The sequence below is a fragment of the Marmota flaviventris genome, chromosome 6 (genome assembly GCF_047511675.1).
Source record: "Marmota flaviventris isolate mMarFla1 chromosome 6, mMarFla1.hap1, whole genome shotgun sequence".
Taxonomy (NCBI): Eukaryota; Metazoa; Chordata; class Mammalia; order Rodentia; family Sciuridae; genus Marmota; species Marmota flaviventris.
In genome coordinates, this window is record NC_092503.1 from 120,800,306 (window position 1) to 120,824,184 (window position 23,879).

At 42.3% G+C, this 23,879-nt stretch overlaps 1 protein-coding gene across 1 annotated transcript; it reads right to left on the reverse strand.

Moving 5' to 3' along the window:
• Positions 1–6,317: 6,317 nt before the first annotated feature.
• Positions 6,318–19,731, reverse strand: LOC114099317 (butyrophilin subfamily 1 member A1-like). Its single transcript, XM_027943568.2, has 9 exons — positions 19,668–19,731; positions 17,330–17,677; positions 14,240–14,521; positions 13,932–14,132; positions 13,638–13,658; positions 13,523–13,549; positions 12,340–12,366; positions 8,084–8,110; positions 6,318–7,728 (listed from the first exon to the last, which is right to left on the reverse strand). Exons 1-9 carry the CDS (start codon positions 19,669–19,671, stop codon positions 7,085–7,087), a joined length of 1,581 nt encoding a protein of 526 aa, XP_027799369.2. The 5' UTR covers positions 19,672–19,731; the 3' UTR covers positions 6,318–7,084.
• Positions 19,732–23,879: the final 4,148 nt, after the last annotated feature.

The following is a 23,879-nucleotide window of genomic DNA, read 5'->3' on the forward strand; positions in this document are numbered from 1 at the left end:
ACTTTTGTCTAGTATAAAATAACTGTATTTTTATGGGTTTGTCTCTGTGTCTTCTATCCTTTGCCAGTGGTCTACATGTCTATTTTAGTGCCAATGCCATTCCATTTTTGTTACTATAGCTTTGTAGTATAGTTTAAGGTCTATTATTGTGATGCCTCCTGCTTCACTCTTCTTGATAAGGATTGCTTTGTCAATTCTGGGTCTCTTATTTTTCCAAATGAATTTTATGATTGCTTTTTCTATGTCTATAAGAAATGATGTTGGGATTTTAATTGGAATTGCATTGTATCTGTATAGCTCTTTGGGAAGTATGGCCATTTTGACAATATTAATTTTGCCTATCCAAGAACATAGAAGATCTTTCCATCCTCTAAGGTCTTCTTCAATTTCTTTCTTTAGTGTTCTGTAGTTTTCATTGTAGAGGTCTTTCACCTTTTATTAAGTTAAATCCCAAGCATATATTTTTGAGGCTATTGTGAATGGGGTAGTTTTCCTAATTTCTCTGTCAGGATTCATCACTGATATATAGAAATGCATTTGATATATGGTGTTGATTTTATATCCTGCTACTTTGCTCAATTAATTAATGAATTCTACAAGTTTTCTGGTGGAGTTTTTGGATTCTCTAAGTATAAAATCATGTCACAAATAAATAATAATTGAATTCTTCATTTTCTATTTGTATCCTTTTAATTCCTTTCATCTGTCTAATTGCTCTGGGCAGAGTTTTTCAAGGACTATATTGAATAGAAGTGGTGAAAGAGGGCATCCCTGTCTTGTTCCAACTTTTTGCCATTTAGAATGATGTTGGTCTTCAGTTTAGCATATATAGCTTTTACAATGTTGAAGTATGTTCCTACTATTCCTCAGTTTTCTAGTGTTTTGAACATGAAAGTGTGCTGTATTTTGTCAAATGTTTTCTCAGCATCAAGTGATATAATCATATGATTCTTATCTTTAAGTGTATTGATGTGATGAATTATATTTATTGATTTCCGTATGTTGAAACAACTTTGCAATCCTGGAATAAACACCACTTGATCATGGTGCACTATTTTTTAAATACGTTTTTGTATGCAATTTGCCAAAATTTTATTGAACTTTTTTAAATACTTTTCATTGTTGATGGACACAATACCTTTATTTTTTGTCTATTTTTATGTGGTGCCAGGGGTCAAACCCAGTACACCACACATGCTAGGCAAGTGCTCTACCACTGAATCACAACCCCGGTCCCATTTTTGAGAATTTTTGCACCAATGTTCATCACGGATATTGATCTGAAGCTTTCTTTCCTTGATGTGTCTCTGCCTGGTTTTGGTAACAGGATGATACCACCTTTGTAGAATGAGTTTGAAAGAGTTCCTTCCTTTTCTATTTCATGGAATTATTTGAGTAGTGTTGGTGTTAATTATTCCTTTTAGGTCCTGTAGAACTCAGCTGTGAATCAGTCTGGTCCTGGGATTTTCTTGGTTAGTAGGCTTTTGATGGTATCTTATATTTCCTTGCTTGAAATTGATCTGTATAAATTGTGTATGTCCTCTTGACTCAGTTTGGGTTGATCATATGCCACTGTAGTGTATCTTAACCCCAACCACAGTTTCTCTGCCTTCAGATATTTATCAAAGCTAAAAATCATACTTTAAAGATACATAAAAAACAAAACAAATGGAAACTGTTGCATTTCATGAATAAACATTTAGGGTCACTCCAGGTGAACTGGGCTGCATGAAATAATCACACAGAGACAGAGAAATACCTTAGGTCTTGTGACAGCTCCTCCAACCTTAGGGGGTCCATGGAGAGAGAGAGAGAGAGAGAGAGAGAGAGAGAGAGAGAGAGAGAGAGAGAAAGAGAGAGAGAGAGGGAGAGAGAGAGAGAGAGCACATGCTGAACACTTTTATTGGGAAGAAGCCATTCAAATGAGGCAAGGGGTCAGATTTCAGGGATTGAGTCTACCTATGTGATGTCTGCTGTCAGCAGGTTGATTGACATCTGGGCAGGTCATGCCCATCTCATGAGCTGTATAGGGATCATGGCAGAGCAAGCAAAAAGACCACAGTGAGGTCAGCCCAAACAGCTGGGCAATGTTGGTTCAGTACACTTTGTGTGCTCAGTGCTCATAGTTCACACACACACAGCCCATGGCTGGCTTGCCACATCTCCACATTCTCATCATTCAAGGTCAAGGGGCACTCAATTCCTAAATGGTAGCTCCCAAGAGAAAGCCAAGCTTGATCAAGGCTTCTTTCATGAACAACTTCAGTTGCCCTCAATTTTGTATTTCTGTTGAATCAAACACCCCCATATTGCCATTTGGCACCATAATGAACCAATCTGTATTCCAAGTAGTAACAGGTTAGTTGAAAAGGAAGATGAAGCAGTTAAATGAAATAAGAAAAATACAGTGACAATGGTATGGCCAAGCAATTCTGAGCAACATGATCTAGCATTAATGTCATCACATTCTAAGTCAGACAATATAATTCTGAAGCAAACTGACAATTAATATATTTACATGTAGAAAATACTTTAAAAACCACCAAAAAATCAACATATTTATATAACATTATTGTTAGAGTTAAGCATTTGCTAAGTTGATTAATTTCTCAATTACTCTTTCTGACATGCTGTGAGCAATTCAGCACCCTCCTTTAACAAGTACTAAGTTATTGTAGTTTAGATGCTTCTCTCAAAGTCTAGAAACCACATAAATCATTTAAACAAGGAAAATTTAACATAGACCTACTCATGGCTGAGGCCCTGAATTTAATCCCCAGCACAGAGAAAAAAGAAAAAGAATCGAATAAAAAAAAAAAGGAGTTAACTACTAAAAGAAATAAAAGAAGCCTCAAAAGAATGCAGAAATGGCATATATAGGGAAAAGATAGTAGTACCTCTGGATTGAGGCAGAGTAGCCAAGGAAGGAAAAAAATGTATGACAAGGTCGCCAATGAGACTGAGGTGCAGAATTCATTGGGGAAGATGGAACCATGGCCCACTGGAAGGTTGAAATGGATCTGTAATGCTCCAACTCACCAGGTGTCCTCTTTCATAATACCCCCGCTCCAACATTTGTGACACCAAATGTTTGGAGGTTTCCACACCAATTCTCTGCATATATCACGGTGTCCTATAATTCAATTAAGGAATTACAAGAGAGTCCTACAGGTTAAGTGGAACCCACAGTCTTAAAAGTATGCCCCCCATGTCTTCAGATGACAATCACAAGATGGCTCCTCAAGTTACCCACCTGTTTCTGAAGTTCCTGTCACTGTAAGGAGGTCCAATGTAGTCTCTCCAGTGGCAAAGAAAACCTATACTCAGGACTTTCAGACCCTTGCCCATACCACAGAAAAGAATGTAAGGATGTGTTTGGCTTTAGTAATGAGAGGAAGAGCATCATTAGAAAGTGAAAAGTGAATATAGAAACCCTCAGAGAATAATGTGGGCAATCTCAAGAGGAAGAAGAACCACACCACCAGGGATTAAGGTCAGATTATTTTATAGGGTACAAAGGTAGAATATATGATCCAAAGGGACAGGACTTCCCTGGAGACTGGGAAATATTGAGTAACATGGTTTCCCATTAGGAAATCTAGTCTGCTATGTTGTTTTCATCTGATATTTGATCAGGTATTTGATCCAATCAAATGTTAGCCCCTATCTTTATGAGGTTAGTAGTGTCTTTCTTTTGAAAACTTTTTCCTGCTTTGCTGCATTCCAGAAAATCTATACAGAACTGAAAACTTACAAAGTAATTTTTGAGATTGTTTGGTACATTTTTACCTTTGGTCTCTTTCCTTCCCTTAATATTCTTTGTCCAGGTCAGGAGCAGTACACAAGTTATTGTTCCACATCCCAACAGGCACATTTCTCCTTTAGAGCCTTTTTTAGTATCCTAAATTTCTATCTCATTCCAAATAATCATCTTCCATTCCCATGATCCATTCTTAGATTGGGTGATTTTCTACATACATTTTCTATACAGGCTCAGAAAATCAACAGAAACAACTTTGTTTACTAACCAATTTATTATAAAAGATCTTGTAAAGGATACAGTGAATAGCCAGATGAAATGCACATAGGGTGAGGCCCAGAAAAGCCTGGAGCACAGGAATACCTATCCTGTGGTGGAGTTTGAGAGGCAGCACCCCCAGAAACATGAATACATTGTTGTTCATCAACTCAGAAGCTCCCTCAATATTTTATGGATATTTCATTGTGTCATTATGATTGATCAAATCATTGACTGCTTGCAATTAATTAACTCAACCTTCAGCTCTATTTTTGTCCCCTCTTTCACTTTTTATTCATAAAATTTGTTCCTTTGGTAACCTGCCCCCATCCTGAGGTGACCCAGGGGCTTTCTAAAAATTGTCTTATTAACATAAACTCAGATGGCTGAAAGGGGCTTATTATTAAAAACAATAGACTCTCCCTTCATCTAAACAGAAAATTCCAAGGTTTTTAAGAGATGTTTTCAGGAATCAGGGAGAGAAATCACTTTTTAGGAACCTAGGACAGAGACTAAAAATACAGATAAATACATCAATATAGACATTTCTTACTATGTCACCAAAAGGTGGGCCTTCTGTACACCACCGGAAGTTGCAACAAAAATGGTGGCCCATGCCTGTAATCCCAGCATTTTTTAGCCTGAGGCAGGAGTATCACAAGTTCAAAGCCAGCCTCAGCAACTTATCCATGCCCTAAGCAACATAGGAAATGTAGGATAAGATTGTCTCAAATTTTTAAAGGCGGGGGTTGGGTGCTGGGATTGTAGCTCACTGTTGATGCAAGTGTACAGAATGGGCTTTAATCCTCAGCACCACATTTAAAAATAAACTAAATAAAGGTATTGTGTTCATCCACTACTAAAGAAAACTATTTTTAAACAATATAGTTTTGGGATTGTTGCTAAATGATTAAGCATCCCTGGTAACAAAAAAGAAAAAAAGGAAAGGAAAGAGAAGGGAAAAAAGGGAAGGGAAGAAAAGAAAAGAAAAAAGAAATTAAGAAAGAAATTATGAAAGAAAGAATTAACGTGCCTTGCAGTGGCCCTTCCAGTGCATTGTACCAACAATCTCACATTGTGTCAGATGGCAAAGAAGTGTTTACAAGATCCAGTTCCAAGAACACAAAGAAGACCCACATGGAGTAGATTTGGAACACAAATGCAATGAAATGATACTGGACTCTGTCCACACCTTTGACTTTATTTTTGCATACATTTTACACCATATTACAAACATTTGAACTTCCATAAGACAACAAATCTACATGACAAAGCCACCTGACAAATGAAGAGGTTCTCATCTGTTCCCCTACATGAAGAAAGAAGCACTATCAGTCACTGTACACTACACTGTTATATTATCTACTCTTCAGATTCAGTCAGTCTCAATGAATATACTGTTACCTAAAAGATAACAATTTGTATAGAAAATCATGAATATAAGAAGAGAGAAAGCAAATGGTCAATATTCACAAATATACACATATATGCCACAAGCAAAGAGAAAATACAGAAAGCTATTAAAGTCCTTGTTTCTAGAAGGACTGTGTAATTATATGTACTTTCTATATATCTTTCAAATCCCAAACTGTGTTGTCTCTTCCCCAGTCAGAACAACTGGTCATGATTGTTCACTTGGTAGAGTGAACACATCTTTATTCTTGCAGTTGTAGTATAGACACAAAGTGAGAATGTAAGGAAAAGTCAAAGAGGGTAGCAGGAAGGGGGATATGATCAAAGTACAATATATGCATGTATGAAATTGTCACAATAAGAACCAATATTTTATACAATGAATATATACTAATAGCTTTTTAAGGAGGGGGCCCATTGTCTTATCCTGAATTAACATATCACAACACTCTCAGTGGTACCAGAAATTTACTGAATTATGGAAAAATAGGCATGTTATATTCATCTCAGAATAGGAAGCAGATAACATAAAATGTTGGACTCTTCTCTTAAAACTCCATCATTCATTGTAGTTTGGAACTGAAATATCCCCCAAAGGCTCATGTGTTAAAAGTTTGGTCCCCAGCTCGTGGCCCTTTGGGAGGTGGTAGAAATTTCAATAGGTGGGGACTAGGAAAGAGGAAGGAAGTAGGTAACTGTGACTGTGTCCTTGAAGACTATGTCTTGGCCCCTCATCTATATATTACTCTCTCTCTCTCTCTCTCTCTCTCTCTCTCTCTCTCTCTCTCTATCTCTCTCTCTCTCTCTCTTCTCTCTCATTCTTTCTCCTCTCCTTCTCCTTCCCTCCCCTCTCTCCCCCTCACTCTCTCTCTCTCTCCCTCTCTTGCCTTCTCTCTGCCATAAGGTGAGCCACTCACTCCACCACCTGCTCCCATACATTCTACCTCAGAAATAATGCAGCCAGGTGACTATGGGCTGAAACCTCTAAAACTGTGAGGAAAATAAATCTCTCCTCCTTTAGGTTGATTTTCTCTGTATTTTGTCACAGAGACAAAAAAAAATGAATAACACACCTTTCCATTTCACTGGAAATTTTTGGATAATGAACTGTCATCTGATAGTCCAAATATGCAAAAATAGAACTGAGGACCACGCTCAACCTCAAGGTTCCTCTACACACATGCAGGTGCAGTAATGTAATCTCTCCTTTGTTTGAATTTTTTATTTTGTTTTGTTTTGTTTTTGGAAACAGAGTATCATTATGTTGGCCAGGCTGGTCTCAAACATGTGGGATAAATTGATCCACGTGCCTTAGCCTCCACAGTAGATGGGACTATAGGTATATGCTGCCACAGCTGCTTGAAATACTTATTAATACCAAAAAAATAGGGTGCCTCAGTTAAATTGCACATTCTCTAAACCAGTTACAAAATAGCCAAATTTTATCTTCTGCTATCTGAATATAAGATATGAACTGAACTCTCATAACCACACATCTATCTAAAGTCTTAACACAGAGCAGAAGGACAAGCCCACTGAACAGTCCAAGTCTCATATCACAGGCTTTTTACACAGGGAGTCTATAGCCCCAGAAGTGCCACAGTAAGGGATCACAGACAGCAAGGGATCCTATGTGGACAAAACCTGAGAGTGTCAGGGAAGTAACAGAGATTCAGCCTCTGGGGGAGCTCCATCAACACCACAACCTGAGCTGAACCCCTCCATTGGGGTATTCAGGATTTCCTCCAAAGGAGGAAAATTGTTAAGGGGTACAGGGAGCCCTTCAGACCCACTTTCCATGGAGCAGACGGTCATGGACACAGCTCCATACATAATCATTAAGTATGGAAACAGAGCTCCAGAAAAGGAGGCTGGAGGGAAAGAGAAAATGTGGGACCCATCAATCATGTTATAGAAGGAGACATCCCCTTCACTGTAGTCCAGGAAAACCCCCACCCTGAAAAGATCCTTCATAGAAGATAACCAAGTCTCAGGATTAGTTAGGGCAAAATAACTCTTGTTAACTTTCCCCATGACCCAAAATCCCCTTTGTGGTGATTCCAGGTAGTTGCCTTTTCTCCGCACATCTTTCCTACAGACTCCCAGAGTCCACTTGCTGTGTAATTCATTCTCTATCTCCACTTCCCAGTACCATCTTCCTGATGTGATGCCCTCAAGACCCAACACACTGCATTTTTCATCACAGTACACACAGGGGTCCTTCCAGGTCAGACGCATCTTTTCATGACAAACAGAAAGCCTGTGGTGAGCAGAGTCTGGATCCAGAGTGACAGGCCCTGTTGAGAGAATTATCAGTCATGCAAGGTCCTCTCCCACCCCAAAACAAAGCACACAGCCACCCACCACCTCACAGCCATATAGCTGCCTGAGCAGAGGAGGGGATAATTCTCCTGAGATATGAGTCTTGTAACTCAAGCCCACATCAACAACCAGGAGAAGGAGCCAGAGGCTGATTTGGGGGGCAGACTTGTGACAGGACCCTTGAAAACCAGTACCAGTGTTGTGACCACCACTTCTGCCACAGCAACACCATTGGTGATGCCAGCACCTGAATCACCACAGAGAACTTAAGGAGAAGCCAGAAGCCATGAGGGCAACAGGAGGAACTTCTAGAAGCACACAGTCACTCACAGGCTTGGAACCGTTCCTTCCGCCAATCTACAAAAGAACACACATCTCATGTCAGGGATTTGCAGAGTCCTTACACATCAGGGTCAGCACCCAGTCTTCTGAAACACAGCAATGTGGGAGGAAGAAGGGAAAAATATGTTTGAAAACACTCAGCTGCTGTATTTGTTTCTTACACACACACACACACACACACACACACACACACAACACCCACACTTCCCATGAAGACTAAGCCTAAAGCTTAACACCTCAGGATCAAAATGCGGGAATCAATATGAAAAGTCACTGTTCAGATTTAGCTACCAAATAATGCTTTCTCAAGACAAAGACACACAACAATCCTGAAAACTGGGTTATCTTGAGATACAATTAAGGTTATAAAATTTCAAAGACCTCCATTTACTTATAAAGAACTGACTTGCTGAACTTGTAAGGTTAATTCTAAGCCATGAGTAGAGAATTACATCTAGCTAAGCTGAACTTGGAGGATGACAATAAATCATGAGTGCAGGGAACTCAGAGAAATCTTACCCATTTAGGTGGCAATGGAGAGGGTTTTAAGATGGGAGAGAAAGAAGTTCAAAGCAGGAAACAAATATATCCAGTGAGAGGTCAATACTAGTGACTTTTCTTCCACTTCGCAAAGACCAATAAGAGAAAAACATCCTTACATATGTGGGAGAACCCCAAAATATTGGACCTACTCATTTGCCTCCCAAAAGAATTGCCTGAAGAGTTTCAAAACTTCCAGCTATAATAGAACCCATAATCCTAAACTCCAGAGTGTGTGAATGTGTGAAATCCATGACTAGGCCACTTTAAAAATGTGACTAAGATTCAGGTTCTTGAGCAGGGGAGATTATTCTGGATTCTCTGGGGCAGTCCAAACTAATCTCATGAACCCTTGTGAATAGAGAGAGACCTGTATTGGCTGTATCAGAGAAGCAGATAAAATCACAGAAACAAGGTCAAATCCATGCTGTGCTGCTGGATTTGAAGATGGAAGAACAGGCTCCCAAATGAGAGAATACAGATGGCCTCTACAAATGCACAAGACAACAGCCTCCACAAAGGAACACAGCCTTGTGCACACCTTCTTGGATTTTCTGGCCTACAAACATGTAAGATAATATATTTGTGTTGGTTTAAGATACTAACTGTTTTTAATATTTATTTTTTAGTTGTAATTGTCAATACCTTTATTTTTTTTAATGTGGTGCTGAGAATCAAACCCAGAGCCTCGCACATGCTCGGCGAGCACTCTACCACTGAGCCACAACCCAGACTCAAGCTACTAATTTTGTAGTAACTTGGCAGCAAATAGAAAACTAATATGCCCACATAGATAACACACCCCTTGTGGAACAAAGCACTGGCAGAGAAATGTGCTGACAGAAACCATGAACCTCCCTGTCTCCTGCACTTAGGAAGCTGAGTACCAGGAAAATCTCACATTCTCTGCTAGATGGTGAAAAGACAGGGGCCCAGTGAGCCAGTAAACCAGAAAAGGTCTAAAGATCAGAGGAAAAAGTCCAGTGGCAACCAAGAATCAGTGACACCGACCTTGGACTTTACCTCAGGGTCAGGGGAAGGGGGACCAAGCAATGTGATGAGAACTGCCTTTTCTCAGGAGACACCAACCCAAGAGTCTTATGAACCAGTTCAGACTAGCCTCCTGATGGAGAGGACCTGAAATACCTAGGAGAAAACACATTGTCCCTCTTCCCCCAGCGTCCCAAGGCCACATCAGTCTCCTAAAACCACCATACTCCCTTTTGGGAAGAGGTCAGGAAGGTAGTTGAACAAAGCAAAGTCTACATATGTCGTACACTCCAAAATGTCTTCAACTGGAAAGCTTTTGCCTCCAACATGGCAGAGCCTTAGGAACAAGATTAGAATGATTAACATAATAACTAAACAACATTTTTCTTTCTTAAAGATTTTTGTTTAAATTTGTTCTCCCCATTTCCACTAATATATGTTCAATCACCTACATGGGTATTTCCATCTTTGTTGAGTTGCTTGATAGAATCTAGATCATATAAAATGGCTGAGCAGGCCCAGATGACCCTTGGAGAAAAGTAAACTTTGCTCATTTTTTACTAAGACATTAGTTGAAATTCAATTATAATTTTCTATATAATAACTGACTGAGATTATCAAAGAAGAAGAAAAGAGAGGAAAAGGAAGCAGACGAGGGAGAAAAGGAGAAGGACTGAAAGAGAAAAGAAAACCTTTTGAGACTCTCCAGTGTGTCAAGTACCATGCTATGCACCTTAATGCAGCCTTCATATAATTACAACAGAAAATTTTAATTTATAACTCATTGTTACAATTTCATGAACAAGATGAAATAGAGATTTGTCCACCTCACACTATGCACCTGTCAATATGACAGTGTTGATTCTAGTATACCAATGGTGTTTATCCTTACAAAATAAAAGAGTATGCAAGTGTTACATGAAAACTTATAGACATTAATACAACAGAAAATGGGGAGATGGTTAAAAAAAAGACTACGTGATCCTTCTTTTTAAATAAACATGTCCTCAGGAAAATCATTAAAATTCTCAAAGAGTGTTCCTCAGATATTTGAATTCAAAGCCTCCTTGATGCCATGACTCATCCTTCTCTGTCTCTCACAGTCTATATCCCTGATGCCAAAAGAAACATCCAGAGCAGGAAAAGGGCATATTATAAAATTTAGATGGCAGAGGTACTAAACTCACCCCCAGAGTTAAAGAGTCCTCTGGATTATCTTTCATTGCATAGGAAACTACCTTAGCATATGCCTGTCCTAACTGCTACTGGAAGGTGGAGGTGGTCTCATTATCACAAACTCAATGAGATGATTAGTTAGAAATGGCTTAATGGAATTCACACACACACACACACACACACACAAAATGTATTCACTGAAAACTCTCAAAGATGTATCAAGGAGTTGGTTACATTTCAGGCACACAAAAAACCCACAAATCCTCTTCACACTCAACTCTAACCACCTTGGATGGGATTTTCCATCTCTCACTGCTTCAGCACACCCAAAATGTCTATGTGAATCTTGGGCACTCTACTTTCTTTCTCACCTCCTCTCTCCTCCCACCTCATCCTTTCTTTTCTGATTTGTTCCAACCCTTTCTCAGGTAAACAATATGAAACTCTCCAGGTTTCTCTTTTTATGATCTTCACACATTTAAAAAAATCAAAGACCAACACACAAATGAAAAATTTCTTAAAAGCAAAGAAATAGTGAACATCATAAATTGCATTGTGTTCCTTATATACAAACACAGGTTTTGAATATAATTTCAAATGGTTCACAGATCCCCTAAACATCCTGGACCCAAAATTCAGAACACCAGAAACTCATTTCTCAGAAACCAAGGTGCTTGGAAGAAACCCAGCTAGGACAGCGAGTCAGAGTAGGAGGTGGCTGAGAGAAGATCAATATCCAGAGGACCAGAAAACAAAAACAAAAACAAAAACAAGAAAACCAAACCTGGAGCCAAACAATAGGAATTTGGGGTAAAGGGAATAGAGAACCAAGGCCCCACATTATGAAGATGAAATTCCTAAACTGTCAAATATGATTTCTGAAGAGTTTTGGAGACCAGCAATTCCTATCCCTAGTTCCAACCCTGTTCCATCCAGTCTCTGCTCACAACTGAACTCTCCAGTGTCACTGTACCAACAGTTAAACGCGATTGAAGAACTAAAATCAAAATTTAAAAAGACATTTGGGAAATTACAAAAAATGAAGAATAATAGGGCTGAGGTTGTGGCTCAGAAGTAGAGTGCTCACCTACCATGCATGAGGCACTGGGTTCATTCCTCAGCACCACATAAAAATAAAATAAAGGTATTGTGTCCATCTACAACTAAAAAAAATGTTTAAAAAACTGAAGAGTGTTTAAAAGATAGGAATATGAGGTAACTTCTTTGATCCAAACAGAAGAAGTCCCTGTGGTCTTCCAATGCAAGTTACAATCATTTTTCTCTCCATTTAGGAGAATTTTGCTTTCCTATTGTGCTTGGCTTTAGTTAGTTTGGGCAGGGGGCAGATTAATGTGTGATGATTATGAAAGAAAAAAAAAAACAAGAGAAGTTAAAAGTGTTAACTGGGAGGGGTGGAAAACAAATTAAAGAAGAGAGAGCAGGAAACCTCATCCCATCCTGGGTGGAGGACACTGATAAGGAAGGTCAGAGGTGGATCCAGGAGGAGGGAAGGCCAAGGAAACATCAGAGTTACTTACCTGCATACAGTGGGGCCTTCCTCCAGGCTGAAAGGGAACACACGGTGGTGAGACCACAGCTAAAACAAGCCTGCTCAGCATGAATGTACCTGCCCTGGCCTCCCTCCATTCTAAAGATGAGACTACCCACAGGAGGAGAGAGTCAGAAAGAGATGGCCTCATGCAGTATACAGGGACTGCAGGGTGTTGTGGGAAATCCCCTGGACCATAGATGAAGACAGCAGCTTTACAGGCCAATTGCTGCCATTGCCCCACTGATTTCTATCTGTCAGAAAACCATCTGCCTCAAAACTCATAAAAGTCCATATTCTATTTGTCTTTATTCAGTTTTGCCACTAAGGATAAAAATTATGCTATGTATGAAAATATTTGAGAGAATGAAATATAATTCACTCTGCAATTGTCAGGGGTATTATTATTATATCCAGGATTTTTCTGGCAAAGATATATTTGAAAAGGGGTGGGGATGTACACCGTGGTAGAGGGCTTGTCAAGCATGCACGAGGCTCCAGGTGCATGCCTCAGCACCACAAAATGAAAAAAATAAAATTTAAATTTGAAAAGACACTTGGGAGATTACCAAATATGAAGAATGATTTAGAGACAGCAATGAGTTCTGGGGTAAAACTGCCCAATTTTTCACTTTGGTAAATATTTCTAGACAATAAGAACCAGTTTTCAGGAAGTACTTGGTTCACTCTACCACATTTCCACCTGTGATGAGCAGCCCCCTTGAATTAGCACCTTCAGGAGCTAGAGAAAACATAATCCCTCACTGGCAATTTGTAGGGACACAAACAGACGGTCACACTTCTAAACTTAATGACACCATGTACTTATATAGATCATTTAATAAAATCATACTATATGCCTTTAATCTTTTAGGTGGAGTCCAACAGCTAGATGCATTGAAGGAAAAAAAAAACAAAATAATGGGCAATCCAGGGTTGAAATAAGATGCAGAATTCATGACACACCATGGGTCACCATCACACCCAGGTTTCGAAGCACTAGGTAGGAAATAGCAGCCAAGGTCTAAGAAAGTCCAGGGACCAGTGTTCTGGCTTCCACTAGCTTCCCAGGGATGGGGCCCCACATGTCTGTGCCTAGACAGAAACAAGTACAGGGGACACCAGGACACGGGTAAGATAAGGAAACAAGCATTATCTGGAGAGTCACTTACCAGACAGATAAGCTTCTTTCCTCTGATCTGAAAAACAACAAGAAAGAAGGGAGCTTGGAACTAGAATATGTGCTACCAAGGAAACAGAAAACTCAGAAAGGAAAGAAGAACTTACAGAGGTCTGCCTTGAGTTCATCTAAAAAAAAAAAATGAAAAAAAGTATGAACACCCATCCCCAAGAAAAGGAAAGACTGTGCCTGGAAAAACCTAGGAATAATGTTTCTGTTCACTAGAATTTCTAACTACAAAACCACCCAACCCCACCAGTCTCTAGCTCTCCACTCTGATCTACTCAGTTACCTCCTCTGGGCCCAGGACCATGGGTCTCCCTAGAGAGCTGGACCCCAGACTCTGGCCCCTGTCAGCTGTCCCTCACCACCAGGTCTGCACTTGCCCTTTGCGGTCTTACCAATGGTCTTCAGCACCTCTTCCTTTGCCTGCTGTTCCTGCTTCTTAAGCCACTGCTGATGCTCCTTTTCCTGCCTCACCTGCATCCTTTTAGAATGTGCTTTTCTGATACAATAGCAAGCCCCCAAGAGTAGGAGCCCCAGCATGGTCAGGATCACAGCAAATGCTGGCTTCCAGGGAGAGGCCTGAGGGAAGAAGGGCTCTGTGGCCCAGGCAGACAGCAGGTCAGGGGCACACCCAGGAGACCAGCACACTCAGAGAGGCCAGCCCCTCCCCACAGCTCTGCTGGGAGTGGGAAGCAGCACTGACCTGGGATGTAAATAGCCATGGCCTTCTCCTGGTCCAGGACAGGGTTGAGGACAGAGCAGGTCACATTCCCCACAGAACTGTCTCTCACCACCAGAGTGGCCTCCACACTAAACAGCTCCTCAGTGTCTTGGGTGTGGGCCTCAGAAAGCGCTGGGAACTTCTTTCCACTGAGGTCTCTCCACTGCACCTGGGGCTTTGGGAACCATCCTGAGGCTTTGCACACCACGCGGACTCCATCCTCTTCTGGCCCTTCTATGTGCACTTGGGGATCAGAGCCCATCCCTGGAAGGAAGGAAGCTGTGGAGCCCCAGGAGGCCACCTTGGGCCCTGAGACCCCAGAGTTGCCTAGATATCACAAAACTTCAGAGGGAAGGATTCATGTTGAATTCTGAGAATTCTATGGGAAGAGGGAAGAAAAGGAAGGAGCACAGGGACCCCCACAGGGCAGTGGGCTCTTCTCCCCAATTGTGAGGCCAAGGTAAACAGGAAGAATTTGGTCCCAGGGCTCCCTCCTTGAATCTCACTCTTCTCACTTCACACACTCTCCTGAGACATCTGCCTCTCTGTATATCATGTCCAAAATTATATTGACTGACCACCTTGACTCCTGAATTCTCTTCTCCTACACCCATCTTCCCATGAGTTATCTTTACCCAGTTTCCTCACATACACTTCAAACTCAAAACTCCAAACTGAATTCATAAACGTGGACCACTTGTGATAAAACAAAAATTAAAATCTCCCTAATTCCTCACCCTTCTTTATACCTAGTTCTCCCACTTGCACACACTTTTTACAGCCTTTATCTTCTGCCTCTGGGCCCAGGCATGGGATTTTATTTAGCCAATAAGAAATTAGCTAATGTGACTAGTGCAGAGGTTTGAAAAGCACTTGCACCTTGGTTTTACCCTCTGCCATTTCCACAGGAAGACAATCCTAGGCTACCCAGTGGAGAATGGACTCATGTGACATTGCCTGGTCAACCTGCTACAGCTTCCCTAGTTCAGCCAAATGACCACCTAAAACATAAGCACACCCAATCAATACGCACCTGGTGAACTTTTCAGCTGACTTAAGAATAAAAATTACAAGTAAAAAGCTTAATTCTCCCTGTTGAATAAAAGATTTTATTCTTTTTTCTTACACCATTTGCTTTAGGAAATGTCAATTACAAATAGGTACTTTCTCCTCTTTTGAAATGTTTATATATGATTTTGAAAAGTGGTTAGGTTTCTGCCAGCTTTGTGGCTCAGGAATTCCTTTCTCAAGGACCTGGGAGCCATTTCTTTGAAATGTACACATCAGGGAAGATAGCAACACTTTGCCCCCTTTTTGTGGAAAGATAGGAGCCTAACTTATGTGGGTATCTTGCTCTAAGTTATAAAACTGCTTCCTGTCATAAAGCTGGAGGAGTTTATTTTGCTTCCAGATAAAGCCTATTAGATGACACATATGGTCTCCCAAACAACCAGGTAAATTTAGGATGAGTTTTATGGAACAAGAGTGCTTTGAGCCATCTTAGTTGAGGATTACTCATTGTTCATCTTGAAAACAAATATACAGGAGATTATATATGATTGGCTCTAAAGAGAATGATGAAATTATTTTTCTGGTTGTGTAATACATTCACAGATCACCATACTATGTATCACACTCTGGTTTGATGCTTATTCAGTAATAAAAGTGTTTTCTCCTAGCATGGAAGGGATATCCTGGTTGTAATTATGTTTCTGAAATATGACCAAAGATGTGAGTAAACCCAGGTGAGATAAGCCAAGTTCAGCCCCAATTAGTTGAACTCACTTAGTGCCTGAATTAAATACATTTTTATTGCCAAATGCACCCAAGATTGGGGCTGTTTGTTACACAGCATTATCAGAGCAGTAGAACTGACACATAATTATCAATAGTCCTGCCACGAAACAACAAATGGTTCAAATAAAATCCTGGAAGTCTCTGAACTCTTCTTCTCCCCTTCCAAACTCTGTGCCCACAAATCTACTCAGTTGACTCTAGTTTCTAAACCTGTCTGACCCCTCCTCTCCCATTCCACTGCCATGCCTCAGGTCAGGCACTCATTTTCTCCACATCGTAACTGCACTCCATGCCTCCTTCTTGCTCACCTCCAATCCTCCCATTCACAGCTGCCAACATGAGCATACCCAGCATGGCTCCATTTAGGATTCCCCCTACTCTGCATCCAAACTCCATAACACAGCACACAAAGCCTTTACTGATCTGGTATCTGTCTTCCTCTCCAACACTTGTCCCCAAACTCCACCATCTGAGACACTCAGGGCCCACATACTCAGTTCCAAGAACTATCTGCTCAAATGCAAGTAGCCACCATCACCATGTTGTCTGCCCTCTGCCTTTTCACCTTCCATCCCATCAACTTCCAGGGCTTTTGTGCCAGCCCGGGTGTCCACTCCTAATGATCTCATCCTGACACCTGTGACTGGTGTTAATACACGACCATCTCTTTATTCCAGTATTGCCACTTCTTACCATCCTCCTCCTCACTCCTCCTACCAACCATGATGGCCTCATTATACCCAGAATAATCAACCATACTCCTACTTCAAAGGTTTCATACCAGGTGCTCCCTCTGCATTAAACTCTGGCCCCACAGATATCCACCTGGCTAAATACCGACTTCCTTTGAGCCTTGCTCAGACTGTCAATAAGGCTCTGCCTGAGTCCCTATGTAACACTACAGCTTGTCCTAACTTCTCAGCCCACATCCTGTGCCCCTTTCTTAATTCTATTTGGTCTTTTGTCTTAAATACTTATCACCTTATAACATATTATACTGAGTTATTTATTATAATTTTTCTTCCTTTGTCTCTTGAAAGTAAACTCCTCACAGCTGGGATCTCTGTTACACTGATATATCTCTGGGCACAGGATAAGTCCTGACATATTTTAGATGCCCCTAAACAGTGCTTGTATTGAATCAATGAATAAAAGATGAGTCACTTTTTTCTTTCATTTCACCTATAAAATGTGAGGCTTAATTTGGATGATTCTTAATGTTCCCACCAAACCCAGTACTCCCAAGGTCTCTAGAATAGACATCAAGAAACTAACCTGCCACCTTCACTTCCAAATCAGCCTCTTCATAGAAGCCTCCATGTCTGAAGAAGCAGGTGTACATTCCATTGTCAGAAACCTGGACCTTGTGGATGTGCACAGAAGCCTGCCCTTCTAAAAGGAAGTCCCTCACCAGTGAGGTCCGCCCTCTGTACTCATCCATCTGCTCTTCAGTCTGTTCTTGTTGGTTCCAGTAGATGAACACTGCCTGTGAGAGTGTGGTGCGGAACCACCCCAGTTCCATGTTCTCTGCATTCATGGCTGGGAGTAGGGCACAGGGCAGTATGGCATCCTTGCCCAGCACTGCCACAATGGGGTACTGAGGGCCAATGACCTGGAACTGCTCTGTGGACACAGACATAGGGGGAAGGAAGCTAGAGAGACAGACCAAAAAACAGAGAACACACACCACCAGGTGGGAAGGCTAGGAAAGCTGGGACAGGGGCCACATGAGATGAGCCCTCCAGTCTGATAGATTTGGAAGAGGTCTTCTGATCATAATGATGTGGACAGAAATGATGTCAAGGACAATCCCTCATTGTCTTCTGCTCCTGGTCCCAGGCCCTTCCATGAAGTAATCTCTAATTCAGTGGTTCTCAAGCTTTCAAGCTCCTGAACCACTAGGATGCCTAACAGAGCACACATAACTGGACCCCACTCCAGAGCATCTCATTCACTAGATCTGGGGTGGGCCAATGAATGTGCATGTACAAGAAGTTCCAAGGGTGGTCTGGGGAGCACACATTGGGAACCCCAGGATTAACTTGTCCTGTCTCAGGACAAACCTCAAAACTGACAAAGAGCACACCTGACAAAAGGTCAGCACTCTTTGATCATTCAGTCACACCCTGGAAATTCCCCTCTTCCAATTCTAAATTTTTTACTTCAGTCTATATTTTTCTCCTCCACTGAGGGAGGAGAGAAATACATATGCACTTTAAAACACAGAGTCAAATGCTACTTACTGCTGTGAAAATCCTGCTCTCGTCATTCACAGAAACCCCCATCACTTCATGTTCAAGAAGCAGTTCACCTCACTCTCCACCCCCTTGGTGCTCTTGGGCTTCTGAGGCTACCACATGACTCCTCTGCAGGACATGCTGCAATGGGCCTCCAAAGAGCAACTCTCAAACCCTGTGTCTCTCCACTCTGGTCTCAGCCACTTTTTTTTTTTTTTTTGGTCTGATCTTTTTTTTTTTTTTATTGGTTGTTCAAAACATTACAAAGCTCTTGACATATCATATTTCATACATTAGATTCAAGTTGGTTATGAACTCCCAATTTTATCCAAAATACAGATTGCAGAATCACATCGGTTACACATCCACATTTTTACATAATGCCCTATTAGTAACTGTTGTATTCTGCTACCTTTCCTATCCTCTACTATCCCCCATCCCCTCCCCTCCCATCTTCTCTCTCTACCCCATCTACTGTAATTCATTTCTCTCCTTGTTTATTGTCCCATTCCCCTCACAACCTCTTATATGTAATTTTGTATAACAATGAGGGTCTCCCTCCATTACCATGCAATTTCCCTTTTCTCTCCCTTTCCCTCCCACCTCATGTCTCTGTTTAATGTTAATATTTTCTTCCTGCTCTTCCTCCCTGCTCTGTTCTTAGTTGCTCTCTCAGCCACTTTTAAATCTCAACTGGAGAATGACTAAGATTCCTGATCTCAGTGATCCTTTTAACATGTGAGCTAATCCATGTTGCTGCTCTGCTCAAAGCCTCCACATGGCTTCCCACTTCTCCCCAGGCCTGACAAGGTGGACCCTCTTCCCAAGACCCCTCTGAACTCACCTGCTGCTTCTCTCCCCATGGAATCTAGTCCAACAACACTGGCCTCTGTGCTTCCTCACACCTCAGCACACTGCCAGCTCTGCATGGGCTCCTCCTGCAGGAATCCTTCTTCTAAATGGTACTACAACTCATTCCTCCTTCTCCAGGGTTATGTTCCCATCTACACACCACCTCACTGAACACTGCTGCCTGCCACACCTGCCTCCCATGCTCCTGACTGCCCACACCCTGCCCTGCTGCATTTCCCATCCTGGTCATCTCCTCCAATAAACTTAGGCCTCTCTACCTACTATTACTCACTCTCTCCAACTAGAAGGCAAACTTTATGACAGAATTTCTGTCTGATTCTTTCATAGAATTCCACCTAACAATCAACATTTCATTAATAGTTCAGGAATAAAATGAAAGAATTAATGCTTGCAGCACACACACACAAAAAGGCAAGAAAACAAAAATTGAGGGAAAATATACTTTCAAATGTTTTATATCCTGCTGTTTAAAACCACAAAGTAAGACCAATGGGGACACTCACCCATGGACAGCTGGACAAGGAGAAGCAGGGAAGTGAGACAGCAGAGCAAGGAGCGACTGCAGCACCCTTCCATATCTTTAGAGCTGGGGAGAGAGATGTGGATGAGGGCCAAGACCTGCAGGCAGGAGGCAGGTCCAGCCCAGAGCTCCAGCACCTCAGCATAGAGAGCATGGCTCAGGGATGGACAGCAGTCCCCTGCTGGAGCAAAGCATTTCCTAGTGGCACATCATACTAAGAAGATACTAGGCCCCCCACAACCCTGACACTGACAAACAGCTGAGCCCAGGATCCTTCCAGCTCTTCTGAGAAGATTGTGGTATCAGGAAACCATTAGAGTTCCCTGGTAAGAAAATGTTCCTTTCTTTCCCAGGCCAACTCAGGGCAGCTCTACTCATCCCAGAACACCAGGCTCTTCCATTCCCCATACCTGGGTCTCTGTGGTGGAAGCCATTCCTATATCTCTCTGTTATTCACACACCACTCATGACCCCCCAGAAAGGAGGGCCCAGATTCAGGGCTCTCATCAGGAAGGACATCCAGCTCCTGCTTCTCTCTTGTTCTGCCCCCTAGTTATGCCCAGGTTTGGCCTGGGCAGTGTCAGAGACACACACATCCTCAAGGAGGCTGTGGTGCCCATCACAGGAGCCCAGAACCCTGCCCTGCCTTTTTAGATGTGGAGTTCACCTAAACCTGAATCTCAGCCCAGTCCCTTCCACTGTGGGCTCAGGACATGGTGCTTCATTGGCCGCACATATCCCCACCAACAGGTTTCTCCTTTCCTTATGTTTCTTCAAGAAAGATTTCATCCTGAGAGGTAAGGGACCCTTCCTGGAGACAGAGCATAGAGCTAATGAGCCCTGGTCAGAGAAAAGACCCAAAATCACCTACTGTTTGGAAGTGGCAGGGAGAAGGCAGTCTGTGGTATTGGGAAGAACAAATTCTGGGAGCCAACTTCTAGGCTGCCCTCCAGACTCAGCCACTCTCCAAATGAACTTCTTGGCCTCCATTTCCTTATCTGTATGATGGGCATACTTACAACATCTACCCCCCAAGTTTGTAATGAAAATGAGGTGAATTTATAGTCACTACATGTAATTAGAACAGGGCCTGGGCCCAGAAAATGTTACAGAAATATCATTAAAACAAATGAATATAGGAACAACCCTCATTAAGCTTCTTCTGGTTCTTCCTAGAACAAGACTGTCTCACCTACGCACTCCCACTGCCTCTCACACCAGCTCATCCGTAGCTTCTTTCTGCCACCAGCTTCTCCCTGGTTTCCTCCTCTTAGGTCAGAGGTATCTTCAAAGCCAACTTACCTGCTTCTGTGTTCTCCCACCTATGAAAGGCTGTGACTTCCTGGAGCGTCCCTAAACACAGCAGCTGGAGATAGGTCAGAGTCACAAGGACCCCAGCAGGCCCCAAAGCTGCCCTCAGAATTTGCAGCTGCCCCAAACTGCACTTAGAGCCCTACCCTCTGCTTCCGAATCCAATGCTGGGGTCCCAAATTCCTCATTTCCAAAAGGCAGTTGGTCCCCAGGAATAGGGGGAAAAAGCAGAGCCAGACATAAGTTGCAGTGATCTCTGCAGAGTCTCTGACACGGGGACCCCACTAAGCCCTCCCAGTTAGAGGAGCAACCCCTCTCTGGTTCCTTCCACCATCTAAAGCGAAAGCTTGCAAAGGGAGCCTGGGCAGAGTGTGCCCTGCCCTCTGGACATTGCTCCCTTTACCAGGAAGAAAGCAGCACAGCAGAGCAGCAAAAAGAGGGTACCCACAATTTTCCTGGAACACTGCAGAACAACCCACTTAGAGGTGAAATGCCACAACCACCCCCACAATGCCACCACCAATCCCTGCCCTAAGGGCAAACTGTAACTTGGAAATGTTAGGGACATGATACAAAAAGAAGAAAACAAAATTATATGGAATCCCTACTAATTATCAAGAGCTGTGCTACATAAATTTTACTTATGGTTCTCATTATTACAATTGCAGAGATAAAGCCATGAGCACTGCCATCTGATAATATCAATCTAGTAACTTCCTAGAGGAGGGAGAGGCTAGATGTGCCAGGAGACTGCCTCCCACCACCACATCTCCAGCCCAGCCCAGCCCCCTGCCCCAGGTAACTCAAGTGAGCAAGATCCTGAAAGGGACCTTGGACTCTCAGTTGCCTCAATTACATGGCCAGAAAGCTTATCTCACCCTGACCTGAGCATTCTCCCTCCCAAGGTGCACTTTGCCTTCCATTTGAGGAGGAGGGGGTGGAAGTGGTGACAAAGTGCAGGTCAGGTCTCCTTAAAGAACACTGGCAGAATACCTGACCAGCACTGGCAGGGGACACCGAACATCAGCACTGTCCTCTCCCAGCTCGTCAGGATCGCCATTCACCTGCTTTGACAAGAAACACTATTCAGTAAACTACAAATAATTTTCTTGTATAAACTTAAATGATCCTAATACTAATGAGGTTAATATTAACTTTCTTTTATGACCAACATGTAATAAATACCTCTTATCTTTTCCCATATTAAATGTTTTCTAAATAGCTTCGGATAATAGCCAAAACCATAAAACAATGGTTAATGTAAAATGTATTAAATTCATTGAGATTCTAAAAATGTGACAGTTGATATAAAGTATTTAACTCTCCCATACCCCCAATTCAGTTCATACTGCGGATTGAACACATCCTGAAATATCCAACCACCAGTATCTGAGAGACCTCCTTATGCCTCTCTCTCTTAGTGGAGCCTGGCCCTGGCCCAGCCCCACCCTGAATTCAGCTACTGAGCCCTCCTGACTGGAGCACCTGCCCCATCACCTTCTGCATGAGCGATTCACCTGTTCCTCATCTGAGATTCCAGGGACATAAAGTATCCCTCCCACTAAAGCCCTGAGATAGAGAAGGGTAAGGGAGTGAGGCTAGAGGGAGAAAAATATACATGCCTATAGAGAATTGAGTGAAATGTATTAGACTAATGAAAAGCAAACAATAAATAAAAATTTAAAAGGAAAAGACAGCCAACTGAGAGAAAGCTACCATAAAAAGAAAGGAGCAGGGCTGTGTGTGTGGCTCAGTGGTGGAGCCCTTGGCCAGCACATGTGAGGCACTGGGTTTGATCCTCTGCACCACATAAAAGTAAATGAAATAAAGGTATTGTGTTCATCTACAACTAATTTTTTTTTTAAGAAAAGGGAGGCTGGAAGGTCAGACCTGGCATTTGGTCTGCCTATTAGGAGATGTGACACCAGAACGGACACATGGGCCCAGAGTATCTGAAACATGTTCTCCAGTTACTCCAAGTCAGATCAGTTGCAGAGAGCCAGCACAGGCACTGACCATATGTGTGACCCATCAGTGACCTGGAAAGAATTCACTGATGTTCCCAATCCCAGGTAGGTCAGGCCCATGTATGTTCAAGGGTGAAACAGGTGAGTCCCAGTGGAGGGATTTCAGAACTGGATCATGGAAAAAGGCCTAGAGGTCTCAAAGGTTGACCTCTGCCCCTCAGAGAAGTAGAGGGGGGCCCAGGGCAAGAGAGTCCCTGTCTAGCCCCAAGAGGCACATTCTAACACTCCCTAGAATGGTGCACACCTTGTTCCTGTCCTGTCACAGAGACTCCTCCTCTCAGGCACAGACAGGGCCTCTGCTCTCCAATAACCACCAAGAAATACTTCGGCACACCATTCACTGAGGGTCATTTTACCTTGAACATTTTATACCTCATTCCCATGATGATTTAGTACAATACCATGAGGTGGTTCTCACTGTCCTCATTCTAGAGCTGAAGGATGGTGTCTCTACAATAGTGGAAGATATCCAAGGTCACAGGGTCACATGGACAAACACTGACAGGGGCAGGTCTGTCCCAAGGCACAGTCTAAATCTGAAAGAGTTGGGGGCACCAGCACTTGGAATGCTCCAGGGACCTGGGGGGGGGGGGGGGGGGCAAAAGGGAAGGTAAAGAGTACATCAGAACTTCTATCATAAAAATTTTACCCTTATATCTATTTGTTCTTATACGCTGAATAATATGTGTACATATTTGTTAGCTGCATTTTCAAAATACATAACTTTTAAGGAGGGCATGTGAGGTTGGTGTTGTGGTTCAGTGGTAGAGCGCTTGCCTAGCATGTGTGAGGCACCTAGTCCAACTGTCAGCCCCACATATAAATAAATAAAATAAAAGTTCATTGACAAATAAAAA

Coding starts and splice junctions, on each gene's coding strand:
- LOC114099317 (XM_027943568.2), bottom strand. Junction 12,367..13,522: donor GAAAGAAGCTTATCTGTCTG/GTAAGTGACTCT, acceptor GTTCCCTTTCAG/CCTGGAGGAAGGCCCCACTG. Junction 8,111..12,339: donor GAAGGCCCCACTGTATGCAG/GTAAGTAACTCT, acceptor GTTCTTTTGTAG/ATTGGCGGAAGGAACGGTTC.